The 15,281-nt window shown below is 44.5% G+C and overlaps 1 protein-coding gene across 3 annotated transcripts in view; it reads left to right on the forward strand.

The window, feature by feature from the left end:
* The window catches only part of GRB2 (growth factor receptor bound protein 2), a 76,349-nt gene that overhangs the window by 44,018 nt on the left and 17,050 nt on the right, over window positions 1–15,281 (forward strand). Inside the window, exon 1 of one of the 3 annotated variants that reach the window (XM_090060281.1) lies at window positions 3,940–4,005. The exons of the other annotated variants lie outside the window; for them this stretch is intronic. Within the exon in view, the coding sequence (XP_089916407.1) occupies window positions 4,003–4,005 (3 nt within the window). The 5' untranslated portion in view covers window positions 3,940–4,002. Of the gene's footprint in view, window positions 1–3,939; window positions 4,006–15,281 lie in introns of those variants that run through there. 3 annotated transcript variants of the gene reach the window in all.

A 15,281-nucleotide genomic window follows, 5' to 3' on the forward strand; every position in this document is an offset into this window, starting at 1 on the left:
CTGCTTGCTACACTCCCCTCCCCAACCGGGCCGATGCTGCGCCAATGGCGGAGGCAGCTTCTTGGGGTCCAGGGCCTGTGGGATCAGAGCTGAGGCAGGGCCGTGCATGGGCTGATTTGCCCTGGGCCCCACACCCCGCTTGGATCACCTCTGCTGTTAGGCAGGGGAGGGGGGGGGGGTGATGGCAGTGTATGGTAGATCTTGGGTTGCTTTTAAATGCCAGAGGTGATCTCCTACTTAAAAGGGTTGGAGACCACTAATCTAGTCCAGCCCTTTGCACAAAAACAGGATTCACCATTCCTAAACCAGGGCAAATTAGAAGCTTGTCTAGACACTGCTTGAACAACTAATTTCCTGTCCTGTCTCTTACAGCTGCAGAGCAATTGATCACCCTCCTCTTTAAAGCCAGCCTTCTGGCATTTGTATTTTGCATTTTGCACCCTCTTTTCTAGACTGAATAATTTTAATTCATCCAGCCTTTCCTTATGTCTGTCTTGAAGCACCGTGCCCAAAATAGGGCTCAGTCTTCCAAGTGCAGGTCTCACCAGTGCTGAATGAAGTGGAAGAATCACTTCCCATAACTTGCATATGACATTCCAGTAAGCTAATGTGTGTGTGTGTGTGTGTGTGTGAGAGAGAGAGAGAGAGAGAGAGAGAGAGAGAAGTGTTGACTCATTTAACTTGTGGTCCACTATATCTCCCGGTCCTGTTCTGCAGTACTGCAGCCTAGCCAGTTGTTCCCCATTTTGTATTTGATTGTTCCTTCCCAAATGTAGTACTTCACATGTATTGAACTTCATTCCATTTCAGACCCTTTTTCCCAATTGATTAAAGTCATTACTCTAGACACTTCAAAAACCAAGAATGCAAGCCTTATTGGCCTATTAAAATTGTGAACTAGCTCAAAGAAGCATTTTGCACATATAGCATCAAACAGTGGTTATGAGGAAGAGAAGGGGACTAAAGCAATTGGTCAATGATTGTGGTTAGATTACATTTCAAACTTTTCCTGAAAGTCTCTCCTCTGCATGTACTTACATGTGAATGCATGAACAAACTTGGACTTTAATATTATATTGCATGTGTGGAGTAATGTTTTAAATGTTTACAAGCAGCTGGAGCATGGTTACTAGGAAGCACCTTTCAGGGAGCCTGATGTCATTCAATCATAACCCTCTCCAGCTGAACAGGAATTTTCCTTGTAGCCATCATTCAGCCCTTCCCTAGAAAGAGGCTGACCGACAGAATAGGGAAGCAAGTAGAGCAGGGCTGTCCAACTTTTTTGAATGTGGGGCTGGATCATGAACTTTTTATCACCCAGTGGGCCAGTGAGCCATATTCAAACACCCTCTGTCCTGGGCCAGAGAGACCCTGCCTGTGCAGCCCTACTGCACCTGTCTGTTACTACAAGGTTCATGGTAGCTGCTGGTGGTCAGGGGCAGGAGGGAGCCATTCTGCATCCAGCCAGCTACTGCCCCAGAGACTGAAGGGGAGAAATAAATAGCTCCACATCTGCATCCCTCAAGCAGCACAGCCCCATGAGCCGACGCTACCCGAGGGAGGCTGGAGCAAGGCGGCCACTTCACCGCAGCCCTGCATACCATGGTGCCTGGCCACCCACACATGCAGCCCCGGTGGCCTCAGCGCTGCAAGCCCATAGCACAGGGTCTGGCAGACACTGGCTCCTGCCGCCTTGCCCCCGCAGAGGTCATGCCAGCACCCCACCTGCTGAGGGCCCCCCCCCCCCCCCCCGGGGCTGCCCTGCTGACTGTCCGCACCAGGCGCTGCGCCCCGTTCCTGCCCCGCAGCCGCCGAGCCTGGTGGGTCCCCAGGGGTGGGCAGGACCTCAGGGGCAAGGGGCTGAGCTTTAGAGAAGTAAAAGCAGGTGCTATCCCCAGCTCATCTAGTCAGATGCAGCTGGGGCAGCCCTGCGCTGCACAGCTCTTGGGGCAGTGGTGGCAGGACCTGGCTCATGTCACAAGCCTGACCCTGTGGGGGTGAGCAGCTCCCCTCCCCTCCCCCACCTGCCTGTCCCCAGCAAGGGACCTCAGGCCTCAGAAAATGGCTTGGCAGGCTGTATGGCGGACCACGGGCTGTATACTGGATGAGCCTGAAGTAGAGGGCAAGTGTTTCCCTGGAACATCAGGTGCGAAGGCTTACTGGGTTGTTTTGAATAAACGCCATTTGAAATGCACTTGTGCCACAGACCCACGTTTCTTAACATGTGGAATGAAAGAGAAACATATCTTGATCCCCGTATTTTTTTGGGGCAGATCAGCCTGGGAAGAGGAATGCTAGGATATGTGAAAAGACATTTGAAGCACTAAATGATGTTTTAAGGGATATTGGCCACTGCTATATCTGTATTTTTCTAACTGGAACACAGGCGTGGTTTAATTTGTTATTTAACCATGTGACTGCTTCTCACGCATAAGAAACGTGGTTTAGTGAGTGTGAGGACCTGTAACTAGGAATTTCCAAGTTTTCGTTTTGGTTTTGCCAGTCACTAAATGACTTTAGGCAAATTGCTTAACTTGCATCTTCCTCCACTTTGTAAAATAGGGACTTCTGGTTTGCTGAGGTGTTTAAGGAGTGTAAGAACATGGCATTAGGCCAAAATCCCAGAGGATTGTCAATAAAGTGGTAAATTCTTAAGTGTTTTTTATCCTGCATAATGAGGATGGGCTTTTTTCCACTTCATAAATCTAGCATCAGAACTTGGGTATGATTTGTGGACAACAATGCATGTATGTATGCCCATGTACACTTCTGGGCTAGGTACAGTCAGTCAAAAAGCCTGAGGCTGAATCGATTCAGTCTTTGTAGGTTAGTCTATGATGCACAGATTAAATTGAAACAGAAGTGAACAGACACTTACTTTTGATTCAGGAAATGCAGCCATAGGCCTGCAGTGGCTCAAGCCAGAAGCTGGGGGGTGCTCAAGCATGGCTCTCTGGTTATATGTTCACTTCCTCTTTCTGCTGCCCCTGAGGTCTCTGGGATTTGCAGGCCAGAATTACAGGAGCAGGACTCTGCAGGGTTGCTCATCCCTTTCTCTTCCTGCTTCCAGATGCTTCTGGGATTTGTAGTACACAGTTGCAGCCAGCAGTAAGTTTGAGTGGGGGAAAGGGTATTTAACCCCCCACTCCCTGGAGTTTGCCTGGGGAGGGGACAGTTCTTCCCCCACTGTAGACTGCCTGCATCTCCAGCCAAACTTCCCCCCTCCCCTCTTGTCAGCCAGTCCTCACTGCTCTAGCTAGGGAGCAGAGGGGTGGGGCCAGCCCTGGCCTTTGGAGCAGACAGCCCAGCCCAGCCCAGGTCTGGAAAGCATGCTGGGATGCTGGGGGACTGTGATTTAACTTGAACTAAGAAGGGATCTGGGACAGAAGTTTCATAAACCAGTTTGACCCAAATCAGTTAAATCTGATACTACATTCAACTAGGTTTATCTTAAAGCAGTTTCATCCATTTTGAAACTGGTTTATGGGCACTGAACTTCTGTTTTGTTACCTACAGAAGATGGACAGTGTGCTTTTTTTTGTTTTTGTTTTTTGTTTCCCATTTGTGACCTGTTTCATTTGTATTGCAGTGTAGTAAGAGGCCAGGTACTAAGACTGAATTGCCACTGTAGCCTTCCTATGCTGATCGTAGACCTATGTCCCCCCACTGTCTGTCTCAACTGTCCTATTTCTGACGCATGCCACCAAGTGTTGGTTTTTGTGACAGCCGATACAATTGCTTTTGCTAAATGGATATTGCAAAATGGAAGATTCCTTAACTCTTGTGAGTTGCCACAAGACTACTGTTAGGATTCTTGCAGTCTTGCCTCATGAACTGGAATGGAAATGTAAAACATGCTTGCTGGAATGTTTTTGATAGCTGTTTCTTTTTTCTTTTTTTCCCCTTTTGGCAGAGTGACTTTCATCCTCCATTCCTCAGAGGTTTTGCCAAGAGCGTTTTACAAAAGCATTGCCATTTCATTAGAGGCTGTTCTAAGAAGTTATGGTCAGTTGTGCTTGTTTAAATATTCTAAGAACATGTGATAGCAAATATGTTGTCTTTGTGCTTGGTATCCATGCCTCTGAAGTTAAAGGGACAGCTGGATGCAGCTTGCACATTCTGGAAGGCACAGAAATTTACTGGGTCATTGTGCAAGTAGCAGGTATGTTCTCTTCTGGAAACCTGCTTTTAAATCAGTTAAGTTTTACCGATTTGGTTTGAAATCTCAGTGTAGGGAGAGGTACTGCATATGTTAGACAAGTGATCCTCTGACAAGGATCCGAGTCTACTATAATCCACTCTGCATAACAGCAAACTAGGGAAATGCTGCAGTCTTCAATGGTTCCACAATTAAATGTGGATTGGGTTTGAGATTAAGGAAGGACGTTTTGTCTTCTGCTTCTGTGATAACATCCTGAAGACTGAGTTAGTTATAAAAGGCAGCTGATCCAGGACTTTAGTCACAGTAAATCAGCTTTTAGCCTCTAGAGAGAAACAATATTCTCCTTCCTTTTTTTAAAGGGATCATTCTTGTTAGCACAGTGATATGGGGCTTTGCATGCATAGGAACCAAGCTATTGGAGGTAAAGAATCTCTTATGTGTTTATTTTATACCTAATCAAATCACTAATGAAACATCACTTTTCACTGCAGCCAAGAGCTAGTTGTTTCTGAAAATCATAGAAATTATAACAATTATGCATAGTATTTTATCTCTGGTACTTAGCTTGAAAATTATTTTAGGGTTTTCTTAGTTTGAGGACAATTTTGGGAACCTTTAGAGTACAAGAAAAACTCGTTTGGAGAAAATGGACTAGTGGCTACTACTGCAGAGCTCTGTGGAGGGTGTTTTTATTTTAGTTTGCCATATTAATCCTTGTTTTACTGCATGCTAGCAGCCTTGCCAGCTTCCCTGCTGACTCTGTTTACTCTCACCTTTCTTTTCTAATATTTCTCATTCTTGGACCCTCCACCCGTGCCTTGAAGCATAAACATATAACGTCTGCAACCACTGATGTCTCTGCCACTCTGTCCAGATTCTGTAAGGGGTCGACTACTTATGTAAGTGCAGATAAAATGCTAAGCTGCATTGATGGTAGCAACAGGATGAAACATGTTAATGAAGGACTGGTGTAGGCTAAACCTGTGGTAGAGCTTCTGGACAACATCTATTTCCGTTCCACACTTTACCACTGAAATTGTGGAAATGTGTTTGCAACTTGGTCTTTTTAACTGTGTGAATTAGGAACATATTTTCTACAGAATTACAAAACTGCCTCCCATTTTTCCTTTGGTTCAGGTCATTATTTCAGCATATTCACAAGTATTCTTACAGAGCATTTTATGCTTATACTTGGGTGGGGAAGAGGGTCCCTGGAAGTAATTTTTGGAGAAATCTGTAACTTCTACTTTCTCTTGTTTTTCCCTCTGGGTTTACAGCAGGGGTGGGCAAAATGCGGGCCAGGGTCCGGATGTGGCCTGCCAGGCCATTCTATCTGGCCTGCGGGGCCCCTAAAAAATTTAGAAAATAAATATTTATCTGCCCCTGGCTGCCTGTCATGCGGCCCTTGGTGGCTTGCCAAAACTCAGTTAGCGGCCCTCTGCCCAAAATAGCCTGCCCCTGGTTTACAGTAACTTTCAGCTTTGTTTTATATATTACTGCTGACCAGTATAATGGGCTTCTTCAGAGGAGAGAGTTGGCTAGGTTCTGAGATGAGGAAGATGTCGAGAGGCAGTGCCAGCTAATCAAGGCAGTTGCTTCAAAAGGTACAGTGTAAAATTAAAATGAGTTTTTTGGCTATTGCAAGTGGTTTAACTTGGACTTCACTGCTGTAAATGGTGCTGACATGAGAACTGAACTGTGCGCCATGTAGAACAGTCCTCACTTAAGATTCATCAGAAAGCAGCAAGGCTTCTCATGCCCACGATTCACATAGCAATGCTGTCCTCTTTGCTTACAAAGAGTGTGGGGGGGGGGGTTTGGGGGCCTAAACTTTTGGGCCAGGAAGGTGGAAGAAGTGCATGAAGAAGTGGACAGGAAGATATTGGGGTGAGGGAGACTGACATTTTGTTGTTCATACTGATCGGTCTCTGATTTATTTATTTATTTATTTATTTTAAGACGGTCAACAATGCTACTTGAAGGTATTGCAGTTTGATAGGAAAAGCCTTTACTTTTTGAAGGCTGTGTCAGGTCTCCTTTGCATTGTTGTCCATTTTGCAACTGTTAGCAGCAGATGCAAAGTCTTCCTGTTAGCTGGCAGCATCCAAGCTTAGTGACTGCTCTTGGGTAACATGGGACTATTCCAGGGGCGGGCAGTTATTTTGGGTGGAGGGCCACTTACTGAGTTTTGGCAAGTCATCGAGGGCCGCATGATAGGCAGCCAGGGGCATATAAATATTCATTTTCTAAATTTTTTTAGGGGCCCCGCGGGCCAGATAGAATGGCCTGGCAGGCCGCATCCAGCCCCCAGGCTGCATTTTGCCCACCCCTGGACTATTCCCTTCTCCAGTAGGTTGTAGTATGGTTTAAACTGTTTTGAGATGCTTAGAAAGGCCTAAAACATATAAAACGTATGCAGGAAGTTGCACGCTGCTGAGCCATCTTTCTCTTATTGACTGTTTAGTTCTCTCCTTATGTTGTGGACATTCAGTCTCACTTGATTGGCATCAACCACATTTGAGTGTGTCACAGTGAAAAGGAATTAAAGGATGGGGAAGTTGTCTGTTTCTTGGTTAAAGCATGATTGGTCTTGCTTAGAATTGGCATACGGTTTTGACGTGCTCTTTGCCCTTTGTACTGACAAGGCACTGTTTCCTCCTGTGCCGTGTTCTCTTACTGTCAGTTTAAATGCTGACAGATTTAGAAACTTGGAATGAAGAGGATTAGTTTAGAGACTTTGCTGTCCATAATATCCTCCGTAGAAGGTTGGATTGACATGTACATGAATAGTTTTCCATCACCAGGTAATGTCTGTCGTCTTTTTTTATAGAAAGGCCTTAATAAAGGTAAATCTTGGTATGCTGAGAAGTTAGTTGTGTGGCACCTAGTTTTGGAGAAGAAAACTGTATTTAGCTCTGTCGTATTCAGGTGCCATTCCCCATAAAGTTATTGGAAATTGTGCTCACTTGTGTCAGTGCTGATTTGAACCAGCCTTTTTTGGACTGCGCCCCTCTCTGTAACAAAAGCTTTACATGTCAACTCTCCTGCATAGGACTGAGCCTGTCCTTGTCTCTGGATCTTCCCAGCACACCAGAAGTCACCTGGTTTGACAGTCCCTTCCTACACATGATTCCACAGGAGAATGAGTGGCTTGGGTTAAAAATTCAGTCGTGTGTGACATGGCTGGGATTATCTGTAACAATTGCTTGCTCCCCTGGACTTGGAAGAACTGTCTTTTTGACTGTTGTGGGCTTTCTTTTTAGATCTCTTCTTTTTTTTAATCAGGTGAGAGTTCTTAATATGCTGCCTTGTCACTGTACTCAGACTAGGCAACATCACTGTAAAGGAGGGGTAACCATAAACACATGTGATGAATAAATGTGGTATGTACAAGCTTTTCAGTTGCTCTCTGCTTTTCTTTCCACAGTCTTGAACCCGGAGAGCAGTAGATCTGTAGCCGGACCTCTGAGTTCTTTGTATTTAGTGACGCTCTTGGGCAGCACCTGGAGCTATCGCAGGAGCTCAGATTAACGTCAAAATGCAAATCAAGCTTTATTGAACTAACAAATATTAATAGTTCCATGTGCTTTAATCTCTGGCCTGCCCCAAATCTTTAGTTAGCTATGGGAATTCTCAGTACAAAATACTAATGCTGTAATAGAAGTTGACAAGGGAAAGTGGGTAGTTTAAATATTGGGTAGGGTTTTTGCCTGGGCTCTACGAACCCAGGGAAGTAGAGAAAGATGGTTCACAGCTATTTCAGAGACACTAACGAGGCAGTCATTCCTGCTTCCTCTGAGTCACTGAGGCTTAATGTTTCATGTTGATGAAAAATACCCTTTCTGTGAAGGAATTGAGTAGTTTGGAAAATTCATTGCTTACTATTGCAGGCTGTTTGCAAGTCCAGGAATTGGTTACTTTTCATGGTTGGGAAACCTCCTTATTCATAAGGCCACTTTTTTTCCTTTCTTTAAGGAAACTGAAGTTCTGAACATTGAATGTGCAGTAGAACATTGAATGTGCAGAATAATTAGTGTTGCTATCGTTCTGGATAATCAATTTTTTTCAAATAATCAAACACCTACGGCATGAAGTACTGAATACTGTCATTACTGTGCAGTACAGCAAATAGTAAAAGTAAATGTATGGTACTGTAATGTTTTATAATTTCAAAGCACTGGTAAATAAACAGTGGACAGTTTTCTTGCCATTGAGCAAAAACCCAACTGCAGGCTGGTGGTTTTAATACAAAGCCTTCCAGTTAATTGACTTTCTACATAATTGACTCTACTATACAATTCTGTAGCAAGCTGGGGAGTTGACTCACTTGTGGCCTGTTATAAACTAGTCGGGGGATCAGCAGGCATTGGGGAAGTCACTATTTCCCCGAGCACCGCCAGGAGCGACCAGGAATAACGGTCACAAGCTGGCAGAGGGTAGGTTTAGGTTAGATATCAGGAGGCGCTACTTCACGGTCAGGGCGGCTAGGGTCTGGAACCAGCTTCCAAGAGAAGTGGTGCAGGCTGCTACCCTGGGGGTGTTTAAGAGGAGGTTAGATGAACATCTTGCTGGGGTCATTTGACCCCAGTACTCTTTCCTGCCATGGCAGGGGGTCGGACTAGATGATCTGCTCAGGTCCCTTCCGACCCTAGAAACTATGAAACTATACAATTCCATGTGGTTTTGAAGCAGTAAAATACATCCTATTATTCTGCTAAGTCAGTAGGTTCTTGCATTTTGACTTGTATCCTAGTTTCAGCTACTGTCTTTTCCCAGTAAGGCTGTGGGATAAACTCACTTTGCAGAGCTTCCAGTGAGGGGGGCGACACATTCTGTGCCTTTATGAAGAATAAATGCTCAGTGTCAATCCACCAGTAGTTCTTTGTAGAAGATGCAGTGGAAAACTTCTTGCTTCGTCCTGATCTTAAGGCTAAGTACAGACACAAAAAGCCTTAGGCTGAATCAATTCAAAGTGCAAAGATTAAACCAATAAGCAAATGAACAGATATTCACTTTTGATTAAGGAAATACGTCCACGTGCCGGCAGTGGCTCAAGCCAGAAGTCAGGGGTGCTAGAGGATGGCTGTCTGGCATGTAGCCAGCATGGGCTGTGTGTTCATTACTTCTTCCCACTGCACCTGAGGTCTCTGGGATTTTCAGTCCAGAGTCATGTTAGTGGGATTCTGCAGGGTTGCTAATCAGTTCCTCTTCCTGCTTCCAGGTGCTTCTGGGATTTGTAGTCCACAGTCACAGCCAGCAGTAAGCAAGCGGGGCAGGGCATCTCCATATGTGGGGGAAGGGGAGTTTAACCCCTCTTCCGAGCCCAAGGCGCTATCCAGGGTTTGCCTGGGGAGGGCCAGTGAGCCCTCAGCTAGTGAGCAGAAGGGCAGGGCCAGCCCTGCTGTCTGGAGCAGATGACACAGCCTAGCCCAGGGCTGCAAATAATCCTGGGATGCTAGGAAACTGATTTAATCTGAACCAGGAAGGGGTCTGGACAGAAGTTTCGTAAACCGGTTTGACCAAAATTAGTTAAGTCTGATACTAGATTAACCAGGTTTATCCTAAACCAGTTTCAGCCGTTTTGAAACTGGTTTATGTGCACTGAACTTCTGTTCTGTTACAGGTTTAAACCAGTTTACTTCATTTAAACTGGTTTATGTGTAACTTCTGTCCCTAGCCTAAATGAGCCTTGCAGTGTGGTTTAAATTTGTTATAGTAACATTCTTGATGACCTCAATTAAAACAGGCTGGGACACTAGTATTTTGGGGGGCAACTAATATTTGCATCCATGTTTTCTTACTATTCCCAATTTACCTTTTGTACATGAGCATGAGCAATCCCTGGCAAGACCAAAATTGCAGTTGTATTGTCATAGTCACTTTTTTGCACCCCCAGGCAGTGTATCCTCACGTTGGAGTCTGGGAACGTTTAAAATGCCTGTTCTGACTTGTACAGCAGCTAGAGGGTTGGTCGTTACTGTGCATGCACCTCCCAATTCAGATTGCGTTTTGTGACTGTTGGAGGTTGGTGTCCAGTGGATTGTCAAAAAGTTTCCTTTCCGCAATTCCATAATTCTTGGGAATATTCACTGGGTGTAGGAGTGGGGATCTTGCAGAGCATTTTCCTCAAGCTGTTAAAGTAGGAACGTCATCAGGGCTTTCTTGTCATGCAGCCATTCAGCAAAGCTTTTTTTCTGTTTCCATGGGGACAGATGGGCTTCTGATAAGAGATCTATTATCACACTGGGAAAGTAACAGGCAGCAGTTGAGCCGGTGTGGCAGTAATGCAAGGCTGACTACAGAATGAGGCCATCACATGGCAGTGTTCAAATGTAATGGCTAAAAATATTCTTCCTCCTCCTCCCTTATGCACAAATGCTCCAGCATAAAAGGCACAGCTACTTTATTTCTCAAATTCAACTAGATCAATAGTAGACTTGCAGTTTTGACTGTGAAGTAATCTTGGTTTTGCATTGAACTTGCACAAAAAGCAGGAATTCTCTGTGCGACCTGTGGGGATTTGCAGGGGTTGGGCTTCCCGTTTTTGCAGGTTCCCAGTGCCACATTCACGTAGAGCAGCAAAGCTTATGGATTTCTTTTAGTTTAACATCTTTATCTGCAAAAATAAACTTTTCTGTACGTGTTGCTTGGTTGACTTGTGCAAGCTGTTAGGAGGAGTCGGGAAGCACTGTTTGCAATTCTAAGGTGCTGGAAAGCGGAGAGAAGAATCTTACGACAGCTTTGCTTACAATTTTCAAAATGAGAACTTTTAATAAATGGTATTGTAAGAAATATAGCCTACAGCAATGCCTCTGTGTTCATTTTGAGAGGCAGTGGAGGGGACTTAAAAGTGTTCGGTGTTGTGGGATAACCAGTTGCCAGTTTATTTCTCTTAACTATTTTGCATAAGATTTTTTTTTAGTGATGTTTCTGTTGTTACCCTTCAAAGCCCATCCCATTCAGACTAGTGGGAGTTAGTTCATATTTCTCAGAGCTGCTGTTTTTTAGGTTGTCTGCGGCCTCAAATGTGGACAGCACAGTTCAGCCTTTTCTTGGTTCAAGGCTTTACTGTCTTCGCATTTGCAAAGGGTACAGCTTTGCACAACTTACTTTAAATGAAAGCTGAAACTTCGCACCACCACTCTGTGATAAGGGAATTGTCTATGGCTGCAAAATTCTGGGATGCATTGGGCCTAGCTAGAGGTGCTGTTTTTAGGTGAGTGGAGGGCAGTAGTTGGCCAGCCAGGAATTGCATGGGTCTGCCCATAGACTATTCGTATGTTGGGACTTGCCTCGGTTAGTATTGTCCCAGGAGACACAGAAGGGTCTTGTTCAAAGAGCTGGTGAGAGAACCAGAGTGTTGTAGGCAGCGGTTGTTTACAAGGAGGTGCTCGCTGCAGATGTAAGAGGGGAAGAAAAACACTAGCTCTGTGGGCAGTCCCGAGACAGCTGCTTTGCATTGCATTGTGCATGCCAAAATGGCATCATTTCTTTGCCTTTGGTTTCTTCTGTGCTGCCACAGATGAGCCTGCAGGATACTGCAAAACAACCAGAGTTGTGCAATCAGAGTCTAAAGCAACATGCAGAAAGATGAAGGCACTAAGGCGTTTTGAAATCTTTCTCTAGCTTGTGTGGGCTCTTTAACCCTGTGACATCTCAGTTTTATTAAAAGTTTAAGGGTAGATATGGAACTAAGTTAGTTTCCAGCAACTTAATTCTGTAACTTGTGCAATAAAAGTACTTATTTCCAACTCCTTTGGTACCAGCATCTTGGGGGTGAGGGGGTTGTATGGTGAGAGAGATTTTGCGGGGGAGAGATCAGCATGAGTCCTTGGTTTCTCCCAGGTAGGTTTAGCACACCCTTTCTCAGAATCCCACTGGGACTTCTGGTTTACAGCTTAACTCTTTGGAGATAGTGATAACTCTTCGTGATTAATGTAAGCCATAGTTTCTCAGCCTGTGGTACGCGTACCCCTGGGGGTACGTAAGACACAAACGGGATACGCGGGTACCCTAATGCTTGCGCTCTCTTGCCTTTTCCTCTGTCTCTTGCCCCTTCCTTCTCTCAACTATGGCAAAAAATTTGGTGCAATTTAAAAAATTTAATTCCCCAGTAATAGTTTGGTGTGCTGTGCTTTGCATGGCACCGGGTTCAGCTCTCCTTTGGAAACATCACCTCTAGCCCACGTACATACTTGAGTTGAGCATCCCTGGTGTAAAAGGTGGCAACCCTACCCACACCAAAGCAGACATCTGTCATATCACAGCCGTATATACACAGCCCTTCTTCCAACATATAGCACACATTAGTATGTAAATATAAAATCCCCTGGAAAATTGTGTGTTGGGGTACTTACTAAAATTTTGAGAAGTTGGGGGGAATTGCTACTTACATCAGTGTTTCTCAACCTTTTAAGCAAACTGATACAGAAACAACTGCTGCACGCAACTTCTGAACGCAGCACAGCACAGCTCGGTACAGCATTCCCTGTAATAGCATAAACACCATTCTAGACAAAAATAATTTAATCCTGCATCCTGGCTTTTTTCCTGCTTCCATTGCTTCACTGCTCTGTCCTCTTAGGGTGAGGCCAGAAACTGGTTTGATTCTGAAATGGGAAGTTCTGCAGCTCTACTTCCAGACGGGTCCTGGGTTGGATCTCTCTCTCTGTCTGCCTCCCTCTCTCTCCCTCCACTCTTACTTAAAACCTGCCTGTTTCTTCTTTCCTGCTTCATGCTTCCTGTGCGTCTCACTGAAGCTCCCTTCCCTGCCCCCCTCCCCCTTAACACCTGGCTGCTTTGTTCAGCGTGTGGTAACTTTCCATTGCTGCAAAACTCCAGCCCCTTGCAGATTAATCTGGCACAACTGGTTCACTTAGGTCTGGGCTAGTACATTGTCCCAGGCTGTTTCCATCTCAGTAACTGGCCTTTGCAATTTAACAGCATATTTCTCCCCCTCACCTGGGAGGGACCTGACACAGACCTTGCCCAAAAAGGGGATAGATACATCCTCACAGAGGCATCTGTAGTGTTACCATAATAACTGAATAATAGATTTGGATTATCAGCCACCATTCAGAATTTATGCATAGGATCCCCCAGATTGGGACAATTTATCTTTGGGTACTTCAGAAGCTCTTTGCTGGGAGACCAGCTCTGAAAGTGCCCGCTTATTTGATGACCTTTTGGATTGCAGTGTCTCTTCCAGATTGAACAGAGTATGCAGCTCTCCAGTGAGGGCAGTCAAGTCCAGGATCTCTGAAACGGTCTGTGTAGAAGAAGAGAGTTCAGGGGGTATGGCTGCTTTAGTGGGTATGCAAGTTAACTGCAGCATGGTATCAAGAAGGGGTTTTCTTGACTATCTGCTAGCATCTAATGATGAGATGACATCTGCTGAAGATGACTTTTGAAGCGTACATAACACATATATACGAAGACAGGTTGGTTCAGGTGAAGCATTGCAACGTGCTATAGTTACTGGAGTGCCAAAAGCAGGATGGGGCAACAATGCTGGTTAAGCAAGCATATTAACTGAAGTTACTCCTGTTCCAAAGGGGATGAATTATTGCAACATAAATGGCAGATAGTTTGGCTTAAAAACAGGTAGTGTATGCAAGCAAGGCACTTTAAGCTAAACTAACCGCAGTTATATTGTCTAAACAGGTGATACAAAACTTAAATGCCCCTTACTAATGTCCCCAGGCTGGCATTTGGTATATAGTGTAAGTACCCACAGCCATCTACCCTTTGCATCTCCAGCTATTATTGCATCTTAAGAGCAAGATCAAGCTCAGTCAAATTGTGTGCATGGGGAGTTACAATTGCATAATGGTTAATTTATTCTCACAGTTGTCAAATTAAGACCCACCTGTGCATTCTCAGTTTTATTCGAGAGGGAAGGGAAGGGAAGGCAAGCATTTTCCCTTTACTACAGACCATTAAACTTGAAAGCAAACTAAATTAATGTAAGGGGATTTTTAACAATGATCTTAATAGAGTTTTGATGTATGTTGTATACTTTTTATGATGAAAAAATAATGTTCCCACAAAGGTAAGCCTGCCTCAGTTGCCCGGCCTGTGCGGCCTGTGTAGAGCCATGTCACATACACTGCCAGACAGTTACCTTGGTGTATTTGCTTTCTGCTGGCTGATGTATAGCAACTGGAGTCTAACAAACACTAAGATAGCGCTTCGGAAACAAAGGAGTAGCTGCACAAAAAGACAGCTAAAGTTTGAAGGATCTTTATTTTAAGAAATCTTAAAGTAAAAAATATAAATATTTTTTTGGAAGCTGGGGCTAAAGGTGCAATCGCTTGTTGTCTTTGAGAGTATCCTAAAGAGAGCGCTGCCAGATCTGAGTAGTTTGCCCTGCGTGGTGTAGGGCTAACACAGGGGGAATCATTCTTGGTATTTAGGTGCTCATCCACTATCGCTGGGGAACAGTTCAGTCAATAAGTTGCGTTTATTCAATGTCTGTTGTTTCTTCGCTTTATCATGGCGCAGTTCTACCCACAATGAAGTTGTCTTTGTATCTAGATCTAACTGTTGCTGATGGGGAGTTTTTGATAGTGAAACTTCACACAATCATTGCAAGTGAGCAGTAGTTACATTTTGGTATAGCCTCCTCCATCGGTAATGAGCTCCTGGCTGTGGTATGTGTTGATGGCTTTTCTTTGAATGTCAGCTTCCCCTTTGTCACCTCTTTTTTGGAGAGGGAAAGATGTGTGATGTGACCAGAACTTCAGAAGTGGAAATAATTACCAGTGATCACCACTTCATTTGCACAGAAAGTTTCTCCATTATAGAAATGACTAACTGCACAGATGTAACTTGTGAACTGTGTAGCTATTTCTCTGTTTTGTGAGTGCATTAGAGAGGAGACGTTATATTGCGTGCGTTTGGGGACTGGAAAGTTAATACAGCTTGTTCCTCTTTTTGTCTTTCCTCATTTTCATCCACCTGGTCTCATGTGGCTTGTGCTATATGGGGTCGAAACCATTTCTTAATCTTCCATTTTAGACTGACAGCTTTCTGTTAGTCAAACTGTTTCCCAGGAGAAAACAATTAGCGAAAGGTGACTGAAAAAGGAATAGGTGTGGTGCTGGCTGGAAAGTAAAAG

The sequence above is a fragment of the Crocodylus siamensis genome, chromosome 8, assembly GCF_052110815.1.
Source record: "Crocodylus siamensis isolate JL-2025a chromosome 8, ASM5211081v1, whole genome shotgun sequence".
Lineage (NCBI taxonomy): Eukaryota > Metazoa > Chordata > Crocodylia > Crocodylidae > Crocodylus > Crocodylus siamensis.